The 21,444-nt window shown below is 44.1% G+C and overlaps 1 protein-coding gene across 1 annotated transcript in view; it reads left to right on the forward strand.

Moving 5' to 3' along the window:
• loxhd1a (lipoxygenase homology PLAT domains 1a) overlaps nt 1–21,289 on the forward strand; it is a 52,196-nt gene extending 30,907 nt beyond the window's left edge. Inside the window, exons 20-41 of the mRNA XM_090234025.1 lie at nt 2,126–2,277; nt 2,522–2,655; nt 2,787–2,950; nt 3,449–3,553; nt 3,665–3,793; nt 3,961–4,125; nt 6,196–6,377; nt 6,549–6,665; nt 6,926–7,088; nt 7,652–7,806; nt 8,641–8,850; nt 9,047–9,173; nt 9,428–9,636; nt 12,097–12,282; nt 12,748–12,875; nt 13,219–13,336; nt 16,666–16,843; nt 18,485–18,670; nt 18,923–19,093; nt 19,518–19,656; nt 20,023–20,178; nt 20,329–21,289. Coding sequence (XP_090090151.1) covers nt 2,126–2,277; nt 2,522–2,655; nt 2,787–2,950; nt 3,449–3,553; nt 3,665–3,793; nt 3,961–4,125; nt 6,196–6,377; nt 6,549–6,665; nt 6,926–7,088; nt 7,652–7,806; nt 8,641–8,850; nt 9,047–9,173; nt 9,428–9,636; nt 12,097–12,282; nt 12,748–12,875; nt 13,219–13,336; nt 16,666–16,843; nt 18,485–18,670; nt 18,923–19,093; nt 19,518–19,656; nt 20,023–20,178; nt 20,329–20,809 — 3,755 coding nt within the window. The 3' untranslated portion in view covers nt 20,810–21,289. The remainder of the gene's footprint in view (nt 1–2,125; nt 2,278–2,521; nt 2,656–2,786; nt 2,951–3,448; nt 3,554–3,664; nt 3,794–3,960; nt 4,126–6,195; nt 6,378–6,548; nt 6,666–6,925; nt 7,089–7,651; nt 7,807–8,640; nt 8,851–9,046; nt 9,174–9,427; nt 9,637–12,096; nt 12,283–12,747; nt 12,876–13,218; nt 13,337–16,665; nt 16,844–18,484; nt 18,671–18,922; nt 19,094–19,517; nt 19,657–20,022; nt 20,179–20,328) is intronic.
• The last annotated feature ends 155 nt before the right edge of the window (nt 21,290–21,444 follow it).

Here is a 21,444-nt window from a genome sequence, read left to right on the forward strand (position 1 = left end):
GGCTGCATTCATTGAAGCTGGGGATTTTAACAAGGCTAATCTGAAAACAAGACTCCCTAAATTGTATCAGCATATCGATTGCGCAACCAGGGCTGGTTAAACCTTGGATGATTGCTATTCTAACTTCCGCGATGCATATAAGGCCCTCCCCCGCCCTCCTTTCGGAAAGCTGACCACGACTCCATTTTGTTGCTCCCTGCCTACAGACAGAAGCTAAAACAAGAAGCTCCCACGCTGAGGTCTGTTCAACGCTGGTCCGACCAATCTGATTCCACGCTCCAAGACTGCTTCCATCACGTGGACTGGGATATGTTTTGTATTGCGTCAAACAACAACATTGACGAATACGCTGATTCGGTGAGCGAGTTCATTAGAACGTGCGTTGAAGATGTCGTTCCCATAGTAACGATTAAAACATTCCCAAACCAGAAACCGTGGATTGATGGCAGCATTCGCGTGAAACTGAAAGCGCGAACCACTGCTTTTAATCAGGGCAAGGTGACCGGAAACATGACCGAATACAAACAGTGTAACTATTCCCTCCACAAGGCAATCAAACAAGCTAAGCGTCAGTATAGAGACAAAGTAGAATCGCAATTCAACGGCTCAGACACAAGAGGTATGTGGCAGGGTCTACAGTCAATCACGGATTATAAAAAGAAAACCAGCCCAGTCACGGACCAGGATGCCTTGCTCCCAGGCAGACTAAATAACTTTTTTACCCGCTTTGAGGACAATACAGTGCCACTGATACGGCCCGCAACCAAAACATGCGGACTCTCCTTCACTGCAGCCGAGGTGAGTAAAACATTTAAACGTGTTAACCCTCGCAAGGCAGCAGGCCCAGACGGCATCCCCAGCCGCGCCCTCAGAGCATGCGCTCAAACTTCTACAGATGCACAATCGAGAGCATCCTGTCGGGCTGTATCACCGCCTGGTACGGCAACTGCTCCGCCCACAACCGTAAGGCTCTCCAGAGGGTATTGAGGTCTGCACAACGCATCACCGGGGGCAAACTACCTGCCCTCCAGGACACCTACACCACCCGATGTCACAGGAAGGCCATAAAGATCATCAAGGACAACAACCACCCGAGCCACTGCCTGTTCACCCCGCTATCATCCAGAAGGCGAGGTCAGTACAGGTGCATCAAAGCTGGGACCGAGAGACTGAAAAACAGCTTCTATCTCAACGCCATCAGACTGTTAAACAGCCACCACTAACATTGAGTGGCTGCTGCCAACACACTGACTCAACTCCAGCCACTTTAATAATGGGAATTGATGGGAATTGATGTAAAATATATCACTAGCCACTTTAAACAATGCTACTTAATACAATGTTTACATACCCTACATTATTTATCTCATATGTATACATATATACTGTACTCTATATCATATACTGCATCTTTATGTAATACATGTATCACTAGCCACTTTAAACTATGCCACTTTGTTTACATACTCATCTCATATGTATATACTGTACTCAATACCATCTACTGCATCTTGCCTATGCCGCTCTGTACTATCACTTAATCATATATCTTTATGTACATATTCTTTATCCCTTTACACTTGTGTGTATAAGGTAGTAGTTTTGGAATTGTTAGCTAGATTACTCGTTGGTTATTACTGCATTGTCGGAACTAGAAGCACAAGCATTTCGCTACACTCGCATTAACATCTGCTAACCATGTGTATATGACAAATAAGATTTGATTTGATTTGATTTAGTAGCTACTAAAACAATTGGATACCACGAAATTGGGGAGAAAAGGGGGTCAAATTTAAAAAGAAAATGTTTAAAAAAATTATATTACAGGAATGCACAATTTCTAGTCCGTTATTTACACTTGTATTGGGGAAGGGGGGTGGAGGTAGAGCACAGGGTCTGGCCCTGGGGGGCCACAGTGTGTTCATGATTTTGTTCCGCACAGCACTTAACACACCTGATTCATCAAGTAATTGTTGACTTCAATTTGAACCAAGATCAGTTATATCTGGTGTGTTAAGGACGAAGCCCATCATTGATAGGAGGCTGGAGAGGAGTGAATAGTTGTAGTTATTGTATGGTCATGGATTATGTAATGAGTGACTCAGTGAATCTGGATGATCCACAGAGAACTCCTATGAGGTCCATGTGTTTACTGGCCCCATGTGGGGAGCCGGAACCGATGCCAACGTGTACATCAACATCTACGGAGAGATCGGTGACACGGGCGAGCGGAAACTAAGAAAGTCCAACAACCTCAACAAATTTGAGAAGGGGCAGGTGAGGAAGCAATCTACCAATATGATGATGATGTCAATAATATCCGGGTGGCTCTTGAACTACGACCTCTCTCCCATTGACCTAGCTGTTGGACCTCTGACCTTTGTGCCTGATTCAATAAATTAAAGCATTGAACAACTATTGATCATTGAAAAAGATGTTCCAGGCTACAGTAACCTTTTATTAACCTTTTAATCATGTCTTTGACCTCTGACTTTTCCCATGGTTTTACTGCGGGGTTCAGGAGGACGTGTTCTCCATGCAGGCCATCGATCTGGGCATTCTGAAGAAGCTGAGGATTCGTCACGACAACAGCCAGCCTCATGCTGCCTGGTTCCTGGACAGGGTGGAGATAGTAGACAACAAAGACGACACCACGTAAGGGGGGGGGGGGGGGGGCAGGCACAGGATTACACAATAATATTAGCATACATCAGTTATTATCATGTTACAGACAGACAGACAGACAGACAGACAGAGTCTAGAAACCTGACCCGGTAGTGTTCTAGGTACTACTTCCCATGTAAACGGTGGCTGGCCATCGATGAAGATGATGGACAGATTGCCAGGGAGCTGGTCCCTGTGGACGAAGCCTTTATGAAGAAGGGTGAGGATGATGATGATGATGATGACGAGGAAAACTCCAGTGCAACACTCGGCCTGGAACAGAAGGGTGAGACACAGACACACTGGAGGCTAATTGCTAATTGTTTGCTCTTGTGTTGAGTTTGCGCCCGTTATTTTCAGAACAGTTATTATTGTATGTTGTGCTGTACGCTTACACACACATGATAAGACATGTACTCTACACACACGTACACATGGATTTTGTATTGTAGATATGTGGTAGTAGAGTAGTAGCCAGAGGGCACACACATAATGTGTTGTGAAAAGTGTTATGAAATGTAATCTCATGTATTATTTTAAATTGTATATAACTGCCTTAATGTTGCTGGAACCCAGGAAGAGTAGCTGCCACCAAGTCAGCAGTTAATGGGGATCCTTAATAAATACAAAGTATTACTGTTCTATTCCCTCTGGAAAACAACACATGCTAACCTCTAGGTGTTGTTGATCACTAGCTATACAATATAACATTAGATTTGACTGAATAATAACAATGCATTATCATGAATACATTGTCATCTGATTTGGTTGATGTGTCTGTCAGCCATGTCCACCACCTTCACAATGAGGGTAAAGACTGGAGACAAGAAGTATGCGGGCACTGATGCCAACGTGTTCGCCATCCTGTACGGCATGAAGGATGATACAGGTAACGATGCTTTACAGACACTGAGATAGGTGATATACATGTTTGTGTCCTAGAGCGTGTGTATTTGTATATCCTACTAACTATGGTATTTACTGCTGTGTGTTTTCACAGGCATCATAATGCTGAAAGCATCCAAGTTACATAAGAATAAGTTTGAGCAGGCCATGATCGATGAGTTTACAGTGGAAGCTGTGGACATTGGAACACTGAAGAAAATACGCATAGGGCATGACAACTCAGGTTAAACAAGCTCATACATATATATGATATGTGATTACACATATTATGTACACACACACACACACACACACACACACACACACACACACACACACACACACACACACGCACACACACACACACACACACACACACATTTCCAGTGATAATGTGTTATGCCTATACAGGGGCAGCATCAGGCTGGTTCCTGGACTGGGTAGAGGTGGATGCCCCCTCCCTGGGCCAGAAGCTGAGGTTCCCCTGTGGTCGCTGGCTGGATAAGGGAGAGGACGACGGGGCCATCGTCAGGGACCTCTTCCCTGCAGACCTCCAGACTGAGCTCTACACACCATGTAAGAACCAACCTGCAGCATACTATACTTAGATAACCCACGTTATAGCCGACTAGCATACCACTACTCTACACAGTGTTACTGTCCTATATCAAACCATATAAGGCCATACCTGGCATACCAAGAGCCAGCCTAATGCACCCTGTACTTATTGTAGATAACCCATATCGTACAGGACCTTATACTACCATACCATGCCATATAGGCCTGGGAATTGCCAGGGACCTCACAATACAATATTATACCGATACTTAGATGCCAATAGAATATGTATGCCATTCTCACGATTCTCACAATTCTATATGTATTGTGATTCAATACTGCGATTTATTGTGATTGTCTGCTACAGAGAGACAAGAGAGAGCATGACAAAATGAGTTTTGATCAGTCAGGGAAATAAAAGTGCTGAAAACATGTTGGCTCAGCATTTAAAAAGAAGATGGAGAACAAGCTACCTACAGAAACCAAAACAATTAAAAATAATATAATATTTGTACACTACCGTTCAAAAGTTTGGACACGCCTACTCATTCAAGGGTTTTTCTTTATTTTTTACTATTTTCTACATTGTACAACAATAGTGAAGACATCAAAAGTATCTACCCTTTGCCTTGATGACAGCTTTGGAAACTCTTGGCATTCTCTCAACCAGCTTCACCTGGAATGCTTTTCCAACAGTCTTGAAGGAGTTCCCACATATGCTGAGGACTTGTTGTCTGCTTTCCCTTCACTCTGCTGTCCAACTCATCCCAAACCATCTCAATTGGGTTTAGGTACGGCCAGGTCATCTGATGCCGCACTCCATCACTCTCCTTCTTGGTCAAATAGCCCTTACACAGCCTGGAGATGTATTGGGTCATTGTCCTGTTGAAAAACAAATGAGCTAAGCAAACCAGATGGGATTGCGTATCGCTGCAGAATGCTGTGGTAGCCATGCTGGTTAAGTGTGCCTTGAATTATAAATAAATCACTGGCAGTATCACCAGCAAAGCACCCCAACACCATCACACCTCCTCCACCCTGCTTCACGGTGGGAAGCACACATGCGGAGATCATCCGTTCACCTACCCTGCGTCTCACAAAGACACGGCGGTTGGAACCAAAAATCTCAAATTTGGACTCATCAGACCAAAGGACAGATTTCCACTGGTTTAATGTCCATTGCTCGTGTTTCTTGGCCCAAGCAAGTCCTTTCTTATTGGTGTTCTTTAGTAGTGGTTTCTTTGCAGCAATTCAACCATGAAGGCCTGATTCATGCAGTCTCCTCTGAACAGTTGATGTTGAGATGTGTCTGTGAAGCATTTATTTGGGCTGAAATCTAAGGTGCAGTTAACTCTAATGAACTTATCCTCTGCAGCAGAGGTAACTCTGGGTCTTCCTTTCCTGTGGTGGTCCTCATGAGAGCCAGTTTCATCATAGCGTTAGATGTTTTTTTGCTACTGCACTTTAAGAAACTTTCAAAGTTCTTGACATTTTCTGAATTGACTGACCTTCATGTCTTAAAGTAATGTTGGACTGTCATTTCTCTTTGCTTATTTGAGGTGATCTTGACATAATATGGACTTGGTCTTTTACCATTCCTATCTTGTCACAACTCAACTGATTGGCTCAAACGCATTAAGAAGGAAAGAACTTCCACAAATGTAGTTTTTACAAGACACACCTGTTAATTGAAATGCATTCCAGATGACTACCTCATGAAGCTGGTTGAGAGAATGCCAAGAGTGTGCAACGCTGTCATCAAGGCAAAGGGTGGCTACATTGGAAATTCTCAAATGTAAAATATATTTGGATTTGTTTAACACTTTTTTGGTTACTACATGATTCCATATGTGTTATTTCATAGTTTTGATGTCTTCACAATTATTCCACAATGTAGAAAATAGTACAAATAAAGAAAAACCCTTAAATGAGTAGGTGTGTCCAAACTTTTGACTGGTACTGGTACCCTGTGTATATACAGTATATATTTTTTTACAAATTGATATTGCGATATGTAACTGTATCAATATTTTCCCCCCATCACTAATGATATATCATACCCTAAGCCTTGTTTTCCCTCTGTCACAGTTGTGCCCTATGAGATCAAGACGTTCACCAGTGACCTGTTTGCAGCGGGTACAGACGCAGATGTGTTCATCGTGCTCTACGGCCGAGACGGGGTGTGCACCCAGCAGAGGTCTCTCTGTGTCAACAAGAGGGAGAGGACCATGTACTTTGAGAGGGGAGCTGAGGACATGTTCATCGTTGAGGTACGACCAGACAGTAGTCACCCATAAGACAATGTAAAGAGCAGACAGCTGTGTAGGGAAAATATTATTCTGGAATGAGGATGATAAGGATGTAGATGATGTGGATGATGAGAATGTTCCTCATGATGATGATGATGATGATGAGGGTGATGTTTCTGTAACATTGTGGAGTTGGAGGACGTGGGTGATGTCATAGAGAAGATCCGTATTGGTCATGACAACAGAGGGCTAAACGGAGGCTGGCACCTGGACAGAGTGGAGATCAGACGACTGCTGAGGAAGGGGAAGGTACACAGGAGAAAGGCTACTCTGTTACTCAGTTACAGAGCTATAATCAGCTTACCCTCCCCAAATCCTAACCTCAACCATTAGGTAAAATTTCTAAATAACTGATCTAAGACCAGTGTCTAGCGGCAGGGTAAAACTACACCGGTCTTCACTATTATATATCAAAATAATACCATTTTTAGTCACAAGGTGGTGCTTTTCTCCTCTTGGAGAGACCTGGAGTGTATTCAGTCGCACACTGCTGCTCTGGCTTTCTCTAGGGGTCGGAGACTATTATCTTCCCATGTGAGCGCTGGCTGGCCAAGTCAGAGGATGATGGAGAAACAGTGAGAGAGTTAGTACCTTCTGACATCATAACGGAGAAACTACTACGAGATGGTACCCTGAAAGTCAGCGAGGTTGAGGTGGAAGATGCACTGGAGAGTACGTACACACAGACACATACAAACACACGCTAACACACGCACGCACACACACACACACACACATTTAGGCCTAAGCACACACGCCCTCGCATAAACACACCAGCTGGTGCAAACACGCAAACAAATACACACACACACACACACACACACACACACACACACACACACACACACACACACACACACACACACACACACACACATACACACACACACTCGCACTCACACTCGCACTCACACACACACTCACACACACACTGAGATGGAAGATTCAGTGGCGAGTACACACACGCACACACACACACACACACACACGCACACATACAAACTGGAGGCTGGCCATTACAGCAGAATGCACCTCTTTGTTTGTCAGACTCTTTGTCTGCCAAGTAAATAATGAGGCAGTTTTCTGCTTAAATTGGTCTCTTTCTCCTCTGCAGTCACGCAGAGTGTCGGCAATTTGTTCCCATTTGAACACTTCAGTACATTGTTATGCCTTCCGTCTGTGGGTTGTCTATCTGTGTTTTCTTATCTATTATCTGTGCCCATCTCTGCCCGTAGCTCACACTTACAAAGTGTCTGTGATGACGGGCGATGTTTACGACGCAGGCACCGATGCCAACGTCTTCCTGACCATCTACGGAGACCTGGGAGACACTGGCGAGCGCAAACTCAGCAAGTCTGAGACCAACGGCAACAAGTTTGAGAGAGGAGCGGTAAGAGACAGAATACAGACCTTACTGTATCCCTAACTAGGTATCCCTGACTACGTATCCCTGACTACATATCCCTAACTAGGTATCCCTGACTATGTATCCCTGACTACGTATCCCTGACTAGGTATCCCTGACTACGTATCCCTGACTACGTATCCCTGACTACGTATCCCTGACTACGTATCCCTGACTGTGTATCCCTAACTAGGTATCCCTGACTACGTATCCCTGACTACGTATCCCTGACTAGGTATCCCTGACTACGTATCCCTGACTACGTATCCCTGACTAGGCCTTTCTGTCATTCATGTGAATGTTTTTTGGCTTTTGCATCACAGCATAAAATTGGACAATAATTTTGAGGCAGTATACACTGAGTGTATAAAACATTAAGAACACCCCCCCCCCCCCCTTTTGCCCTTGACTCCTATGCTTTCCACAGTTGTGCCAAGTTGGATGGATGTCTTTTGGGTGGTGGGCCATTCTTGATACATACAGGAAACTGTTGAGGGTGAAAAACCCAGCAGCGTTGCAGTTCTTGACACAAACCGGTGCGCCTGGCACCTACTACCTTACCCTGTTCAAAGGCACTTCAATATTTTGTCTTGCCTGTTCACCCTCTGAATGGAACACACATACAATCCATGTCAAAATTGTCTCAATGCTTAAAAATCCTTCTTTAACCTCCCCTTCATCTACACTGATTGAAGTGGATTTAACAGGTGACATCAATAAGGGATCATAGCTTTCACCTTGATTCAGTCTGTCATGGAAAGAGCAGGTCTCCATAACATTTTGTATACTCAGTGTATGAGCCCCTGCCTTCTATTCCAGGTGGATAAGTTCACCATTGAGGCGGTGGACCTGGGTCAGGTGTTTAGAATGAAGATTCGCCATGACAACAGCATGATGAGTGCTGATTGGTACCTGGACCAGGTGGAGGTGGTTGACGAGGATACGGAGGAGGTCTTCCTGTTCCTGTGTGAGCGCTGGCTGTCCAGAAAGAGAGAGGACAGACGCATCGAAAGGATGTTCTATGTCAAGGTACTGTTATAGAGGCCTTTTGGCCTTGGTGTGTGTGTGTGTGTGTGTGTGTGTGTGTGTGTGTGTGTGTGTGTGTGTGTGTGTGTGTGTGTGTGTGTGTGTGTGTGTGTGTGTGTGTGTGTGTGTGTGTGTGTGTGTGTGTGTGTGTGTGTGTGTGTGTGTGTGTGTGTGTGTGAATCTGTGAGTATTCTCTCAGGGTTACGAGGGGGAGAGGGAGACTATCCAGGGCAGTAAGAAGAGCTCAGCCCTGATCATGAAGAGTGTGGACAGCAACATGAACAAGAAGAAGAAGAAGGGGGAGGACGTCCAAAAGGAGAGCACCAGTCAGTAAACACACACTGCTGTCAATATAAACACACACATCCATTCACAACCCCCTCCCCAAGCACACACACATTGACAAAAAAAGAGTTATGAAAACAGACTGAATTTCACCAGTTTCATACATTGCAATGAGCTGATTGATAACTCCAGACAAAAGTCTTTATTTGCATTCTGCTTTGTAGAGGCAGAGTTTGGAGAAACAGCTGCTCACCCTTACACATACAATCAAACACATTACCTTGTGTCTCTGCAGTCATCCCATACCACTTCACCATTTCCACGGGGGAAGAAAACGATGCCAGTACCTGCAGCAGGGTCTATGTGATCATCATGGGGCCAAACCACACCCAGACACAGAGGCTGTGGCTGGACCTGCCTGGGGGGAAGAAGTGCTTTGAGTCTGGGTCTCTGGAGTCCTTCGAGGCTCATGGAGCTGATGTTGGTGAGATTAAAAAAGTGGAGGTAAGTACTTGAAATGGACTGAAATAGATGCCAGCAGAGCCATGTATTTAACGAGTTGGGCCAATGCAGTTTCTGCATTATGATGCATTTACATGACACATTCTAGGAGCGCCATCCTAGTGGCTGAGGACTTTAATGCAGGGCAACTTAAATCGGTTTTACCTCATTTCTATCAGCATGTTAAATGTGCAACCAGAGGAAAAAAAACTTTAGACCACCTTTACTCCACACACAGAAACGTGAACAAAGATCTCCCTCGCCCTCAATTTGGTAAATCTGACCGTAATTCTATCCTCCTGATTTCTGCTTACAAGCAAAAATGAAATTAGGAAGTGCCACTGACTCGCTCAATATGGAAGTGGTCAGATGACGCAGATGCTAAACTACAGGACTGGTTTTCTAGCACGGACTGGAATATGTTCCGGGACTCATCCGATGGCATTAAGAAGTATACCACATCAGTCACCGGCTTCGTCAATAAATGCATCAATGACATTGTCCCCACAGTGACCGTACGTACATACCCCAACCAGTAGCCATGGATTACAGGCAACATCCGTACTGAGCTAAAGGGTAGAGCTGCTGCTTTCAAGGAGCGGGACTCTAACCCTGGAATCCCGCAATGCCCTCTGACGAACCATCAAACATGCAAAGCGTAAATACAGGACTAAGATTGAATCGTACTACACTGGCTCCAACGCTCGTCAGATGTGGCAGGGCTTGCAAACTATTACGGACTACAAAGGGAAGCCCAGCCGCGAGCTGCCTGTGACACGAGCCTACCAGATGAGCTAAATTACTTCTGTGCACGCTTCGAGGCAAGCAACACTGAGGCATGCATGAGAGCATCAGCTGTTCCGGACAACTGTGTGATCACGCTCTCCGTAGCCGATGTGAGTAAGACCTTTAAACAGGTCAACATTCACAAGGCTTCAGACGGATTACCAGGACGTGTACTCCGAGCAGGCATTGACCAACTGGCAGGTGTCTTCACTGACATTTTCAACCCGTCCCTGGCCAAGTCTGTAATACCTACATGTTTCAAGCAGACCCCATAGTCTCTGTGCCGAAAAACACCAAGGTAACCCGCCTAAATGACCACTGGTCAAATGACTACTGAAAAGCTGGTCATGGCTCACATCAACACCAGAAACCTTAGACTCACTCCAATTTGCACACCGCCCCCAACAGATCCACAGATCACACAATCTCTATTGCACTCAACACTGCCCTTTCCCACCTGGACAAAAGGAACACCTATGTGAGAATGCTGTTCATTGACTACAGCTCAGCGTTCAACACCATAGTGCCCTCAAAGCTCCTCACTGTTTTCAACTCTCTAGAGACAGCAAGAGCGGTAGAGATACTCTGAATGATCGGCTATGAAAAGCCAACTGACATTTACTCCTGAGTTGCTGAACTGTTGCACCCTCTACAACCACTGTGATTATTATTATTGCCAAAGGCTCCAGCTACCCTAGTCATAGACTGTTCTCTCTGCTACCGGACGGCAAGCGGTACCGGAGCACCAAGTCTAGGTCCAAGAAGCTTCTTAAGAGCTTCTACCCCCAAGCCATAAGACTGCTCAACAGCTAATCAAATGGCTACGCTATGTACATATTACTTCAATTACCTCGACTAACCACATTGACTCGGTACCGGTACCCCCTGTATATAGCCTTGTTATTGTTATTTTATTGTTGGTCTTTTATTTTTTACTTTAGTTTATTTAGTAAATATTTTCTCAAGTCTTATTTTTCTTAAAACTGCATTGTTGGTTAAGGGCTTGTAAGTAGGCATTTCACGGTAAGGTATTCAGTGTTTTGCTACACCTGTTGTATTCAGCGCAAGTGATAAATACAATTTGATTTGATTTGATTTGATTTACATGACACTGCAACATTATTTGCCAGTCATTAACTAATACATGGGGAATATTTAAACAGTGCTATGTAACTGAATGTCTGGAATTAGACCTACATTCAACAGTCGGCCTAAATATATGGCTCTGGGTGCCAAAACTAATTTTGGGTGCCGATAAGCTTAAAATGTAGATGCCAGTACTTATCATATTTTAGTGCCAATATTTTATAAGGGGTGCTGGTACTCAAGCTGTAGAACATTGAGTTGAGCACCGGTCCAACTCGAGCACCGGTCACATTACACACACACACAGACACACAGACACACACACACAAAGACACACACACACACTACACACACACACACACACACACACACACACACACACACACACACACACACACACACACACACAGACATACACAAACACACACACACTACACACACACACACACACACACACTACACACACACACACACACAGACACACACACACTACACACACACACAGACACACACACACACACACACACACACACACACACACACACACACACACACATTGTTTGATATTATTGCTCTATGCCCTCCTTGTAGCTCGGACATGACGGCGCCACTCCGGAGAGCTGCTGGTTGGTTGATGAGCTAGCTGTTGCCGTGCCAACCAAAGGGGTTAAATACATTTTCCAGTGTAAGTGCTGGTTGGCCAAAGATCGGGGCGATGGACTGACTGCCAGGGTGTTCAACGTGTTGGATGCAGATAGCATCACCATCTCCCAAAAGGCAAGTATCATTACATTAGTTCCCTTACTGGTACAGTATTCAGCTGTACTTACTCTACCTCCTAGTTAAACATCCATTACCTGCTAATACAATACTGAACACCTACAGTACATTGTCATGTCTGTTTTATGTATAAAGCAGGGAGTCTGCTGAGGGGAGGACAGCTCATAATAATGTCTGTAACGGAGCGAATGGAATAGAATCAAACACATGGAAACCATGTGGTAGATGTTGATACCTTTTCACTTACTCTGCTCCAGCCATTACCACGTGCCTGTCCTCCACAATTAAGGTGCCGCCAACCTCCTGTGATACAAAGATACTGTTAAACACAGCCTTTTTGTCACACTGATCAGTTTAACTGGCAAAATATGTTCATTTAATGTGTTCATTGATTTATTTGATTGGTTCATTTATTAGTTGACTGATTAATGAATTGATTGATTGATTGCGTGTTATTGTCAGATCATCTATGAGGTGACGGTGGTGACGGGAGATGTTCAGAACGCTGGGACAGACACCCAGATCTACGTGTCTGTGTTTGGGACCAACGGCACCACAGAGGAAATCCTACTGCAGAAGAACGAGGACAGGTAACAAACACACCTGGCCCAAAGTTCACCCACCTGACCAAATGTTCACACTTGAACAAATGCACATATTTAACACACTCAAATAAACACAGCCCAAAGACATCAAGTGGTATTGAAATTACCAAACTACAATTTTTTTCAACATTCGGCACACAATTGACCCAGCGTCGTCCAGGTTTGGCCGGGGTAGGCCGTCATTGTAAATAAAAAACACATAAAAACAATCTCCAAATAGCATAGAATTGTCTTATCTACTGTGCATGTGATGTGAACAAGTGGTGTTTACAGTATAAAATACTCTCCCTTCATGCATTACGCTCACACACACTCTGGCTGTCTTTAGGTTTGAGCGGGGTCAGGAGGACACGTTCAGCCTGGAGGTCGATGATATTGCTCCCCTGAGGAAGATGAGGGTCCGTGTTGACGGCTCTGGTAGCCGACCTGACTGGTTCCTGGCTAAGGTCAGCACTGGAAAGATGTCACAGTCTACACTCTTAGAAAATTGTACCAAAAGGGTTCTTCACCTGTCCCCATAGGATAACCATTTTGATTCTGGGTAGAACCCTTTTAGGTTCTAGATATCACCTTTTCTTCTAAGAGTGTACCGACTTAATTCAACAAAGAGTCCACACACCACATTTCTAGGGTCTTTGATTAGTCAATCAATCAATCAAATATATTTATAAAGCCCTTTTAAAATCAGCCAATGTCACAAAGTGCTATACAGAAACACAGCCTAAAACCCCAAACAGCAAGCAATGCAGATGTAGATTACTTCATGTTTACTGTAACAGTACAATAAAATACAATGATAACAGGTGTAGGGATTTCTGCAGGGATTGCTACATTAACTAAGTGTGTGTGTGTGTGTGTATGTGTGTGTGTGTGTGTGTGTGTGTGTGTGTGTGTGTGTGTGTGTGTGTGTGTGTGTGTGTGTGTGTGTGTGTGTGTGTGTGTGTGTGTGTGTGTGTGTGTGTGTGTGTGTGTGTGTGTGTGTGTGAGACAGACATGGGTGAGGCTTTGCTGTCTGTAAGTCTTAGGTCACAGTGTTGCTCAATTCACAACTTCCCTCTCTTGCCTCAGTCACACCGACAGCATCATTGAGCAAAATGGTACGCAGCATCATCTGGAGATGTGTGTAACAAAAGTTCAACATTCACCTTCAGCTACCATTTCTGTCAAGCCGTCTACTCAAAGAGTCTGATGCATACGTTCGATAAAACTCACTCACTCACTCACACACACACACACACACACACACTCACACTCACACTCACACACACACACACACACACACACACACACAGATCCCTGCCTGCAGGCGATAGGTCACTGGATAATTCAGCCACACACACCAGACAGACAAACTCATGCAATGCTGCACAGTAGGAGTCAGAGTGCATCTGGGGTGAGCTTCAGTGAATGGCATGTAATTGTATTGACCCATTTCAGTCAGTGTGGGGTTGGAGCTAGCCTGGTTGCCTTGTCTGTTCAGTTATTACATTCCACTCCGTGTACATTTGCCATAGAGACTGGTCTTTCTTCACTCTAAAAATATGAACATTCTATCATTAATGAGCTCGAGGAGATCAGATGAATTGATCCTGATTTGATAACCCTCACAGTTATCCTCCAACCACAAAGGTTATGCAAATATTGCAACTCTCACCTTTAGAGTGCTACTCACGTTGTGAGCAAAAATGTCTTCCTAGCTAACAGCTAAATGGTTTTGACTTTGTTATAATTCTAATTCTATTTCCAAGACTCCATATGTTGTCATGGGAAATGTTAATGTTATTTCCAACAACCAATAGCAACTCCGCCGGAAATCCAGCTACATATTGAACATTGAGATTGCCAAAAGGCCAGTCTCTTTGGCATATGCCACAAGGAGTAGAATTCATATGCCACAAGGAGTAGAATTCTACAGAGACTGGTATCCAGACTAGGTTGGAGCATGCAGGCTGCAGAGACTGAGATGAATCTGTTCACCGCAGACACACAAAGCAGCCTGGTCTCATAGACTAGATGTAACATAACAAATGTAAATGTGGGACACTCAAATTAATATGATATGTTACGTTTGGTATGGTTACATAAGACAGGAGGTTACTTAAGGCAAAAATGAAAGTAGGGTGGGGGGTTGTTTGGTCAGAGTGGATGAGTGTGCATAGAACGGGAACATCTAGCAACCCAAAGGTTGCGTGTTTGAATCTCATCACAGACAACTTGAGCATTTTAGCAACTTTGCAACAATGAAGTATGTTAGCTAACCTTTAACCTAACTCCTAACCTTAACCCCTAGCCTAGATAACCTTAGCTTTAGCCACCTACCCACTTAGCTAACGTTAGCCACAACAAATCGGAATTTGTAACATATCATACATTTTGCAAATTTGTAACACATTGTACAAATTTCAATAACTCTGTTCCAGTTCTGTTTGATGGTCAACATTGAATTGGCAGCTGGCTTTTCCTTTTCAGTACAAAATTCACTACGATGCCAAGACCTTACCACTCAGATGGGAAAAAAGGCATTTCCTATGCAGGAACAACCCCTCCATGTCTCTCCAAATCACCCAGTCTGCCTCTAGACTAGCCGAACAGTAGCTAAGCAGTCAGGGCTCATACCCAGCCGTGTCTGTCAGTGGCTGGTCCGTGTCCTTGAAATGACCCAGTAGCTGTACAGCATCCCAAAACAGATGTGTACTGCCAACGTTATGGATTACACACACAGAGCATGTTTATTTCAAATGGCCACTGCAGTGAACTGGGCGCACTGCCAGCATGCTAATCCCACTCAAATTAATATATTGATGGAAGTTAATGCAGGTTGGGCTGCCTGAGCCAAATCCTTAGGTTTTTATAATGGGCTAATTTCTTCAGTTACACCCTGTCCATGACAAAGGATCAAATACACTGGGAGAGGCAAGTGGAATAGAGATATGCTCATCATGTTACAGTATTTATATATACAGTATATGTATATTTCTGCATTTTATCACTATGGATTATGGCTCATCTCTGTTGGTATTTGTCTGGCATTGTCCTACGGATAATGCCATTGTCCTACGGATAATGCCATTGTCCTACGGATAATGCCATTGTCCTACGGATAACTTCTGTACAGCACTTTGAGGTATCAGCTGATGTATATAGGGCTATATAAATACATTGGGTTAGAGCGTTGGACTAGTAACCGGAAGGTTGTGAGTTCAAACCCCCGAGCTGACATGGTACAAATCTGTCGTTCTGCCCCTGAACAGGCAGTTAACCCACTGTTCCCAGGCCGTCATTGTAAATAAGAATTTGTTCTTAACTGACTTGCCTGGTTAAATAAAGGTAAAATAAAAAAATAATAAAAAAAAAATAAATTGATTTGATTGTCCTACAGATAATGGAATTGTCCGAAGATAATGGCATTGTCTTACAGATAATGGAATTGTCCTAAAGATAATGACAAAGGTATACAGATAATGACATTGTCCTAAAGATAATGAAGTTGTCCTACAGATAATGGCATTGTCCTAAAGATAATGCATTGTCCTTCAGATTGTCCTACATACTGTACATGCATAGTGTTGATTGATGGTTTCTCCCAATAGAATTACAGCAGGTATGTAAAGGCATGGACTCACCCTCACCCTTTAATATGCGAAATACAATATAAATGTGTAAAAAGGTTGCTACTGTAGGTAAGAATGTGTCATTGTGTCAGTCACCTTACCTCGAAAAATAATGGTTAATTAATACAAATTAAAAAATGATAATTAATGATGATTTCCCTCAGATCATCATGCGTAACCTGACCACAGAGGAGGTGTCAGTGTTCACCTATGAGGAGTGGCTGTCTAAGACCAAAGGACCCAAGAGGACCATGATCTGTGAGATGGCTGCTGTGGTGGATGAGGAGGAGATGGTGGAGATCACCACCTACATTATCCAGGTCAAGACCAGCGACATTGGAGGTTGGTCAGTCAGTCAGTCAGCCTGCCAGTCAGTCAGTCAGTTAGTCGGTTAGCCAGGTAGCCAGTCAGTAATTCAGTCAGCCAGCCAGCCGGTCAGTCAGTCGGTCAGCCGGTCAGTCAGCCAGCCAGTCAGTCAGTCAGTGGCAGTGCACAGACAAACCACATTCTACAGTCTTCATGTTTGTCCATCATGTTTGTGTGACTGACCAGGGTTCCCTATTCATAAAGCGTCTGAGTAAAAAGTGCTAGGATCTGTTTTGTCTTTTAGATTATAATAAATGGATAGGAGAACCTGATCCTAGATCAGAATTACTACTCTGAGACGCTTTATGAATACAGGCCCATGTATCAAACTCGACTATATTATCCCACTAAATTAAAGCTGAGTAATTACTGTAGTTCCTGAACCACATTTACTACATTTGCTTGTAATCACACTATTCCTCCCTTTCTTCCAAATCCATGCTATTTATCCTACACTGCACCAGATTCAGCTTCAGTCCTGTTCCTAACTAGCTGGGATGTGCCTGTTACACTATATTCTCCTGTTTTACTTTATCTCTGTGGTGCAGCGGAGTCTTTGCTGCTCGGAGAGACGCGAAGCAGCAGCAGAGGTGGAATACGACAATCCATTTTGAGTCATAGAGGCTAATGAAAGAGAAACTTCTCTGAAACCTCTCATTCGGCTTTGGTTCTTTAGCCGTGCAGTTTTCCACCGAAGAGGAGAGAGAGAAAGACTGCTGTTTGACATGATAGAGGGGCTAGGTGTCTAAGCTAACTTCAAAGAGCTCGTCATTCTGCCCTTGGCTGCCTGTGTTACTGAAGACATGTCTTCTCACCAAACCTGTGTGTGTGTGTGTGTGTGAGGGTAATAATGATAATGAGCAGAGCTGTCACACACAAGACATCAGTGAAGCACTGACTGCTCTGTGAACATTACACACACACACACACACACACACACACACACACACACACACACACACACACACACACACACACACACACACACACACACACACAGACAGGTTAAAAACATGTGAGACACACTCAAGCACACATATGTGAATCAGAGGAAACAGGGCTTCTCTGGTTTCTCAATTGAGGTTTGATAAGGTAGTTGGTTAGTGGTTAATGGGGGACTATTGGAAAGGTAGTCTATGGAAGTAAATTGTATTGGTGATTTGATTATTTTTCAAGAATGTCGGATTGCTGATGGTGAAGTAATGTTTGAAAAGGCAGAAGGTTAGTAACTGATGGGGAATGTTTGCAGGGACCTGTTTGTAAAATCAGTCTATGAAAGTAAATTGTATTGGTGATTTGATTATTTTTCAGGAATGTCAGGAATGTCTGAAAAGGCAGTCTGGTGACTGTACGGTTATTGGTGAATGGATTTTTATGAAGGCTGTAGTGTCGACTGGTGGCGAGTTGAGCAATGAAAAGGCAGGCAATTAGTGGTTAATTTTTAAGGCTGTAGGCTATACCTGCTAAGGTGGTTCAGTGAACCATGTTTGCATGGCCTTTAGCTCAGAGAGCTAACACAGTCTTGTGGTGCGCATGAGATCTGGGTTCGAATCCCAATCAGCCAATAGCACTGCAGTTTTTCATAGAAGTTGGTGACTCTCCTCCCTCTCTGCACAGGGGCAGGCACTGACGCTAACGTGTGGATCATTGTGTTTGGAGAGTGCGGTGACACTGGGACCCTGGCGCTGAAAGAGTGCCAGAAATCCAACAAGTTTGAGCGCAAGCAGACAGATGTGTTCCGTTTCCCTGACGTGCTCAGCCTCGGGGAGCTCTCTAAGGTGCGGGTGTGGCACGACAACTCAGGTGAGCCAATCAGTCATCAGGAATATGATGACATGACAATTACGATCACAGTGAACCAGTCAAAATATGAAACCTGCACGCCTATTGACTGTAACTAACCTTGCACTGTGTGTATGCACCAACTGATGGTGAACTACTAGATCAATTCTTCAGGTTTCTCAGCAATACTTTGACTCAAAACACAACAATATATGTTTCACGCCTGTCTTTCCCGTCACTTGTTTCATTCTCTTATTGTTATGTCATGATCAGGGCCTGCTCCAGGATGGCACATAGAATACATTGATGTGAAGGATGAGGCCTTGGACAGGACATTTCGCTTCCCCTGCGACCGCTGGTTGGCTCAGAACGAGGACGATGGTCAGATCATGAGGGAGTTGTCCTGCGCCAACAACGACATTTTAGACCTCAACGAGAAGACCAGTAAGATCAGCCGCACACAAGCCTTATCTCTCTTTAGTAGGGTCCAGTGTTTCTCCTGGTCTGGTCATCCAGTCAGGAAAATCTCCTAGCTTTACATTACTCCAATCAGATCATAATGAAATCACTACAGTGTACTTACTGTATTATGTAGTCTACTTTGAATCCTATTCTATTGCAATGTTTCTCAAATGCAGTCATCACGTAACCCCAAGGTTGCAAATGTTTGTACTAGCCTGCTAAGCTCTTTATTAGCTGAATCAGGTCTGCTTGTAATGGGCAAGAACAAACATTTTCAACAGTGGGGTTACGCCAGGACTGGACACTGACCATACTAATGTCAATGTTTGCCTAATGGACTGTTCATATGAAGAGAACACAGTCTTCCCTGGGCCAAGCTAACGCACTGTCTACTTTTGATTGAAAGAATATGAAATTATTACCACCACGGCGGACACAGACGACGCAGAGACCAAAGAGAACGTCTGGATCGCACTGGAGGGGAAGAAGGGGCGTTCGAAAGAATTTATGATGGAGAACTCATCAAAGAAAAAGAGGTTCTTGCGGTACGCTGCTCTTCAGATTAGTTTAAAAACGGCAGTTTTGTTTGTGTAAAGAATGAGCAGAAATTATTGGGGTTTTCTCCCTTTTTTATTACGACAGCCAGGCTCATTGGAATGATCTCCCTTGGCACAAGGAACGCTTTTACAGACTCAACAGTATACTCTACTCTCAAGGAATTCAATCACTAGTAATAAACTCATTAGACGTTTCCAGGCATGTAAATAAGTGCTCATGAAATCTAACCCGACAATCTATTTTTCTAGAATAACATTTTTGCTAAATGATTCAATTCTAGTCAGTTGTAATATTATTCCCTTGTCATATTCTTTAATGGTTTAAGGTTATGTGGCTTTGTTATTTTCATTCAGGGGAAACAAGGACAAGTTTGAGTTCTCCTCCAAACAGCTAGGGGACATCGCTGGCATCTGCCTGGGCCACACCCCCAAGGATGGGAAGAAGGTGAAAGGTGAGGCGTTCTGGCACGTGAAGGAGGTCGTTGTCATAGAGAAAGTGCTGGGCAACAGGTGAGTGACCCCTAGCCTGACCCCAGGTATATAAACCACCTGGGGCTTATTCGGTAGGGTGCAAAGCCCTGCAGCTCACAATATACTGTGTGGAAACCCAGGAGTTTTGTGTCTTGTGGAAGAGACAATCATTCTCCTTCTCTATCCCAGGTTCATATTCATCTGCAATGCCCTGATCCCCCTCTCCCCGAAGAGGGACGAGTTTGTGACCATCGAGTGCACCAAGGCCATCGAGAGCTTCGCCAGCAAAGCCCGCAGCCTGGTGCCTGTCAAGTACGAGATCATCCTCATCACGGGCGACGAGAAGGGGGCAGGCACCGATGCCAATGTCTTCATCACCATCTACGGTTCCAACGGCGACTCGGGCCGCCGGTCGCTACGTCAGAAGTTCCGCAACCTGTTTGAGCGAGGCCAAACGGACCGCTTCCTGCTAGAGATGTTGGACATGGGTGAGCTGCTGAGAGTGTGTGTGGAGCATGACAATACCCGCCTCAGCCCCGGCTGGCTGCTGGACCGCGTGGAGGTCACCAACACAGCCAACGGTGTCACCACCATCTTCCTGTGTGGAAAGTGGCTGAACACCAAGAAGGCGGACGGACAGATCTTCAGGGTCCTCTACCCAAAGTACTAAAGACCTCATATTGAGACTTCTCCACTATATGAAAACATATGTCCTTTGCACAGCAGATGATAGAGGCCTCGCCGTGTGTTGGACTCTACCCAAGCAACTCCGTAATGAAGATATACAAACTCTTTGAATGGAGTTTGGATGTGGGCAACGGTTTCATTTTAAAAATGTTATTGCCTCTATATGGTCATGATCTCAGGAAAGGAAAATGTTTATATATTTATTACTACATTTCTAGAATATCTTATAGTTTGGCTTTATTGCATTACTACTGAAGGCAAGTGGCCTGGCGTTTATGGCTAAAACACAATAGGGTCATAAGGCCAGGTAACATGATTGTGCCACCATTTTAAAAGTACCCATTATCAGGAATGGCATGTTGCTCAGCTGCTTGGTTGTAAATTAGGTTTTATAAGAGAGTATACTATTTTGTACTGCTTATTCCAAAACACTTTTTGTTTTTCAAAACTGCTTTTTAAGATTGTGGTTTGACTGATGTGTTCATCTCCCGGTGAGATTTCGATTACCTTGTGAAGACAGACTCAGAAAACAAATCAAAAGAGGATTGTCAACCTCATCAGGATGGAGATCATGTCTCATTCTCAATGAAAGCATTTTTTTTCATCCTTCTCCTCTAA

Source organism: Oncorhynchus mykiss, chromosome 5 (assembly GCF_057628025.1).
Source record: "Oncorhynchus mykiss isolate SJ-2025 chromosome 5, ASM5762802v1, whole genome shotgun sequence".
Taxonomy (NCBI): Eukaryota; Metazoa; Chordata; class Actinopteri; order Salmoniformes; family Salmonidae; genus Oncorhynchus; species Oncorhynchus mykiss.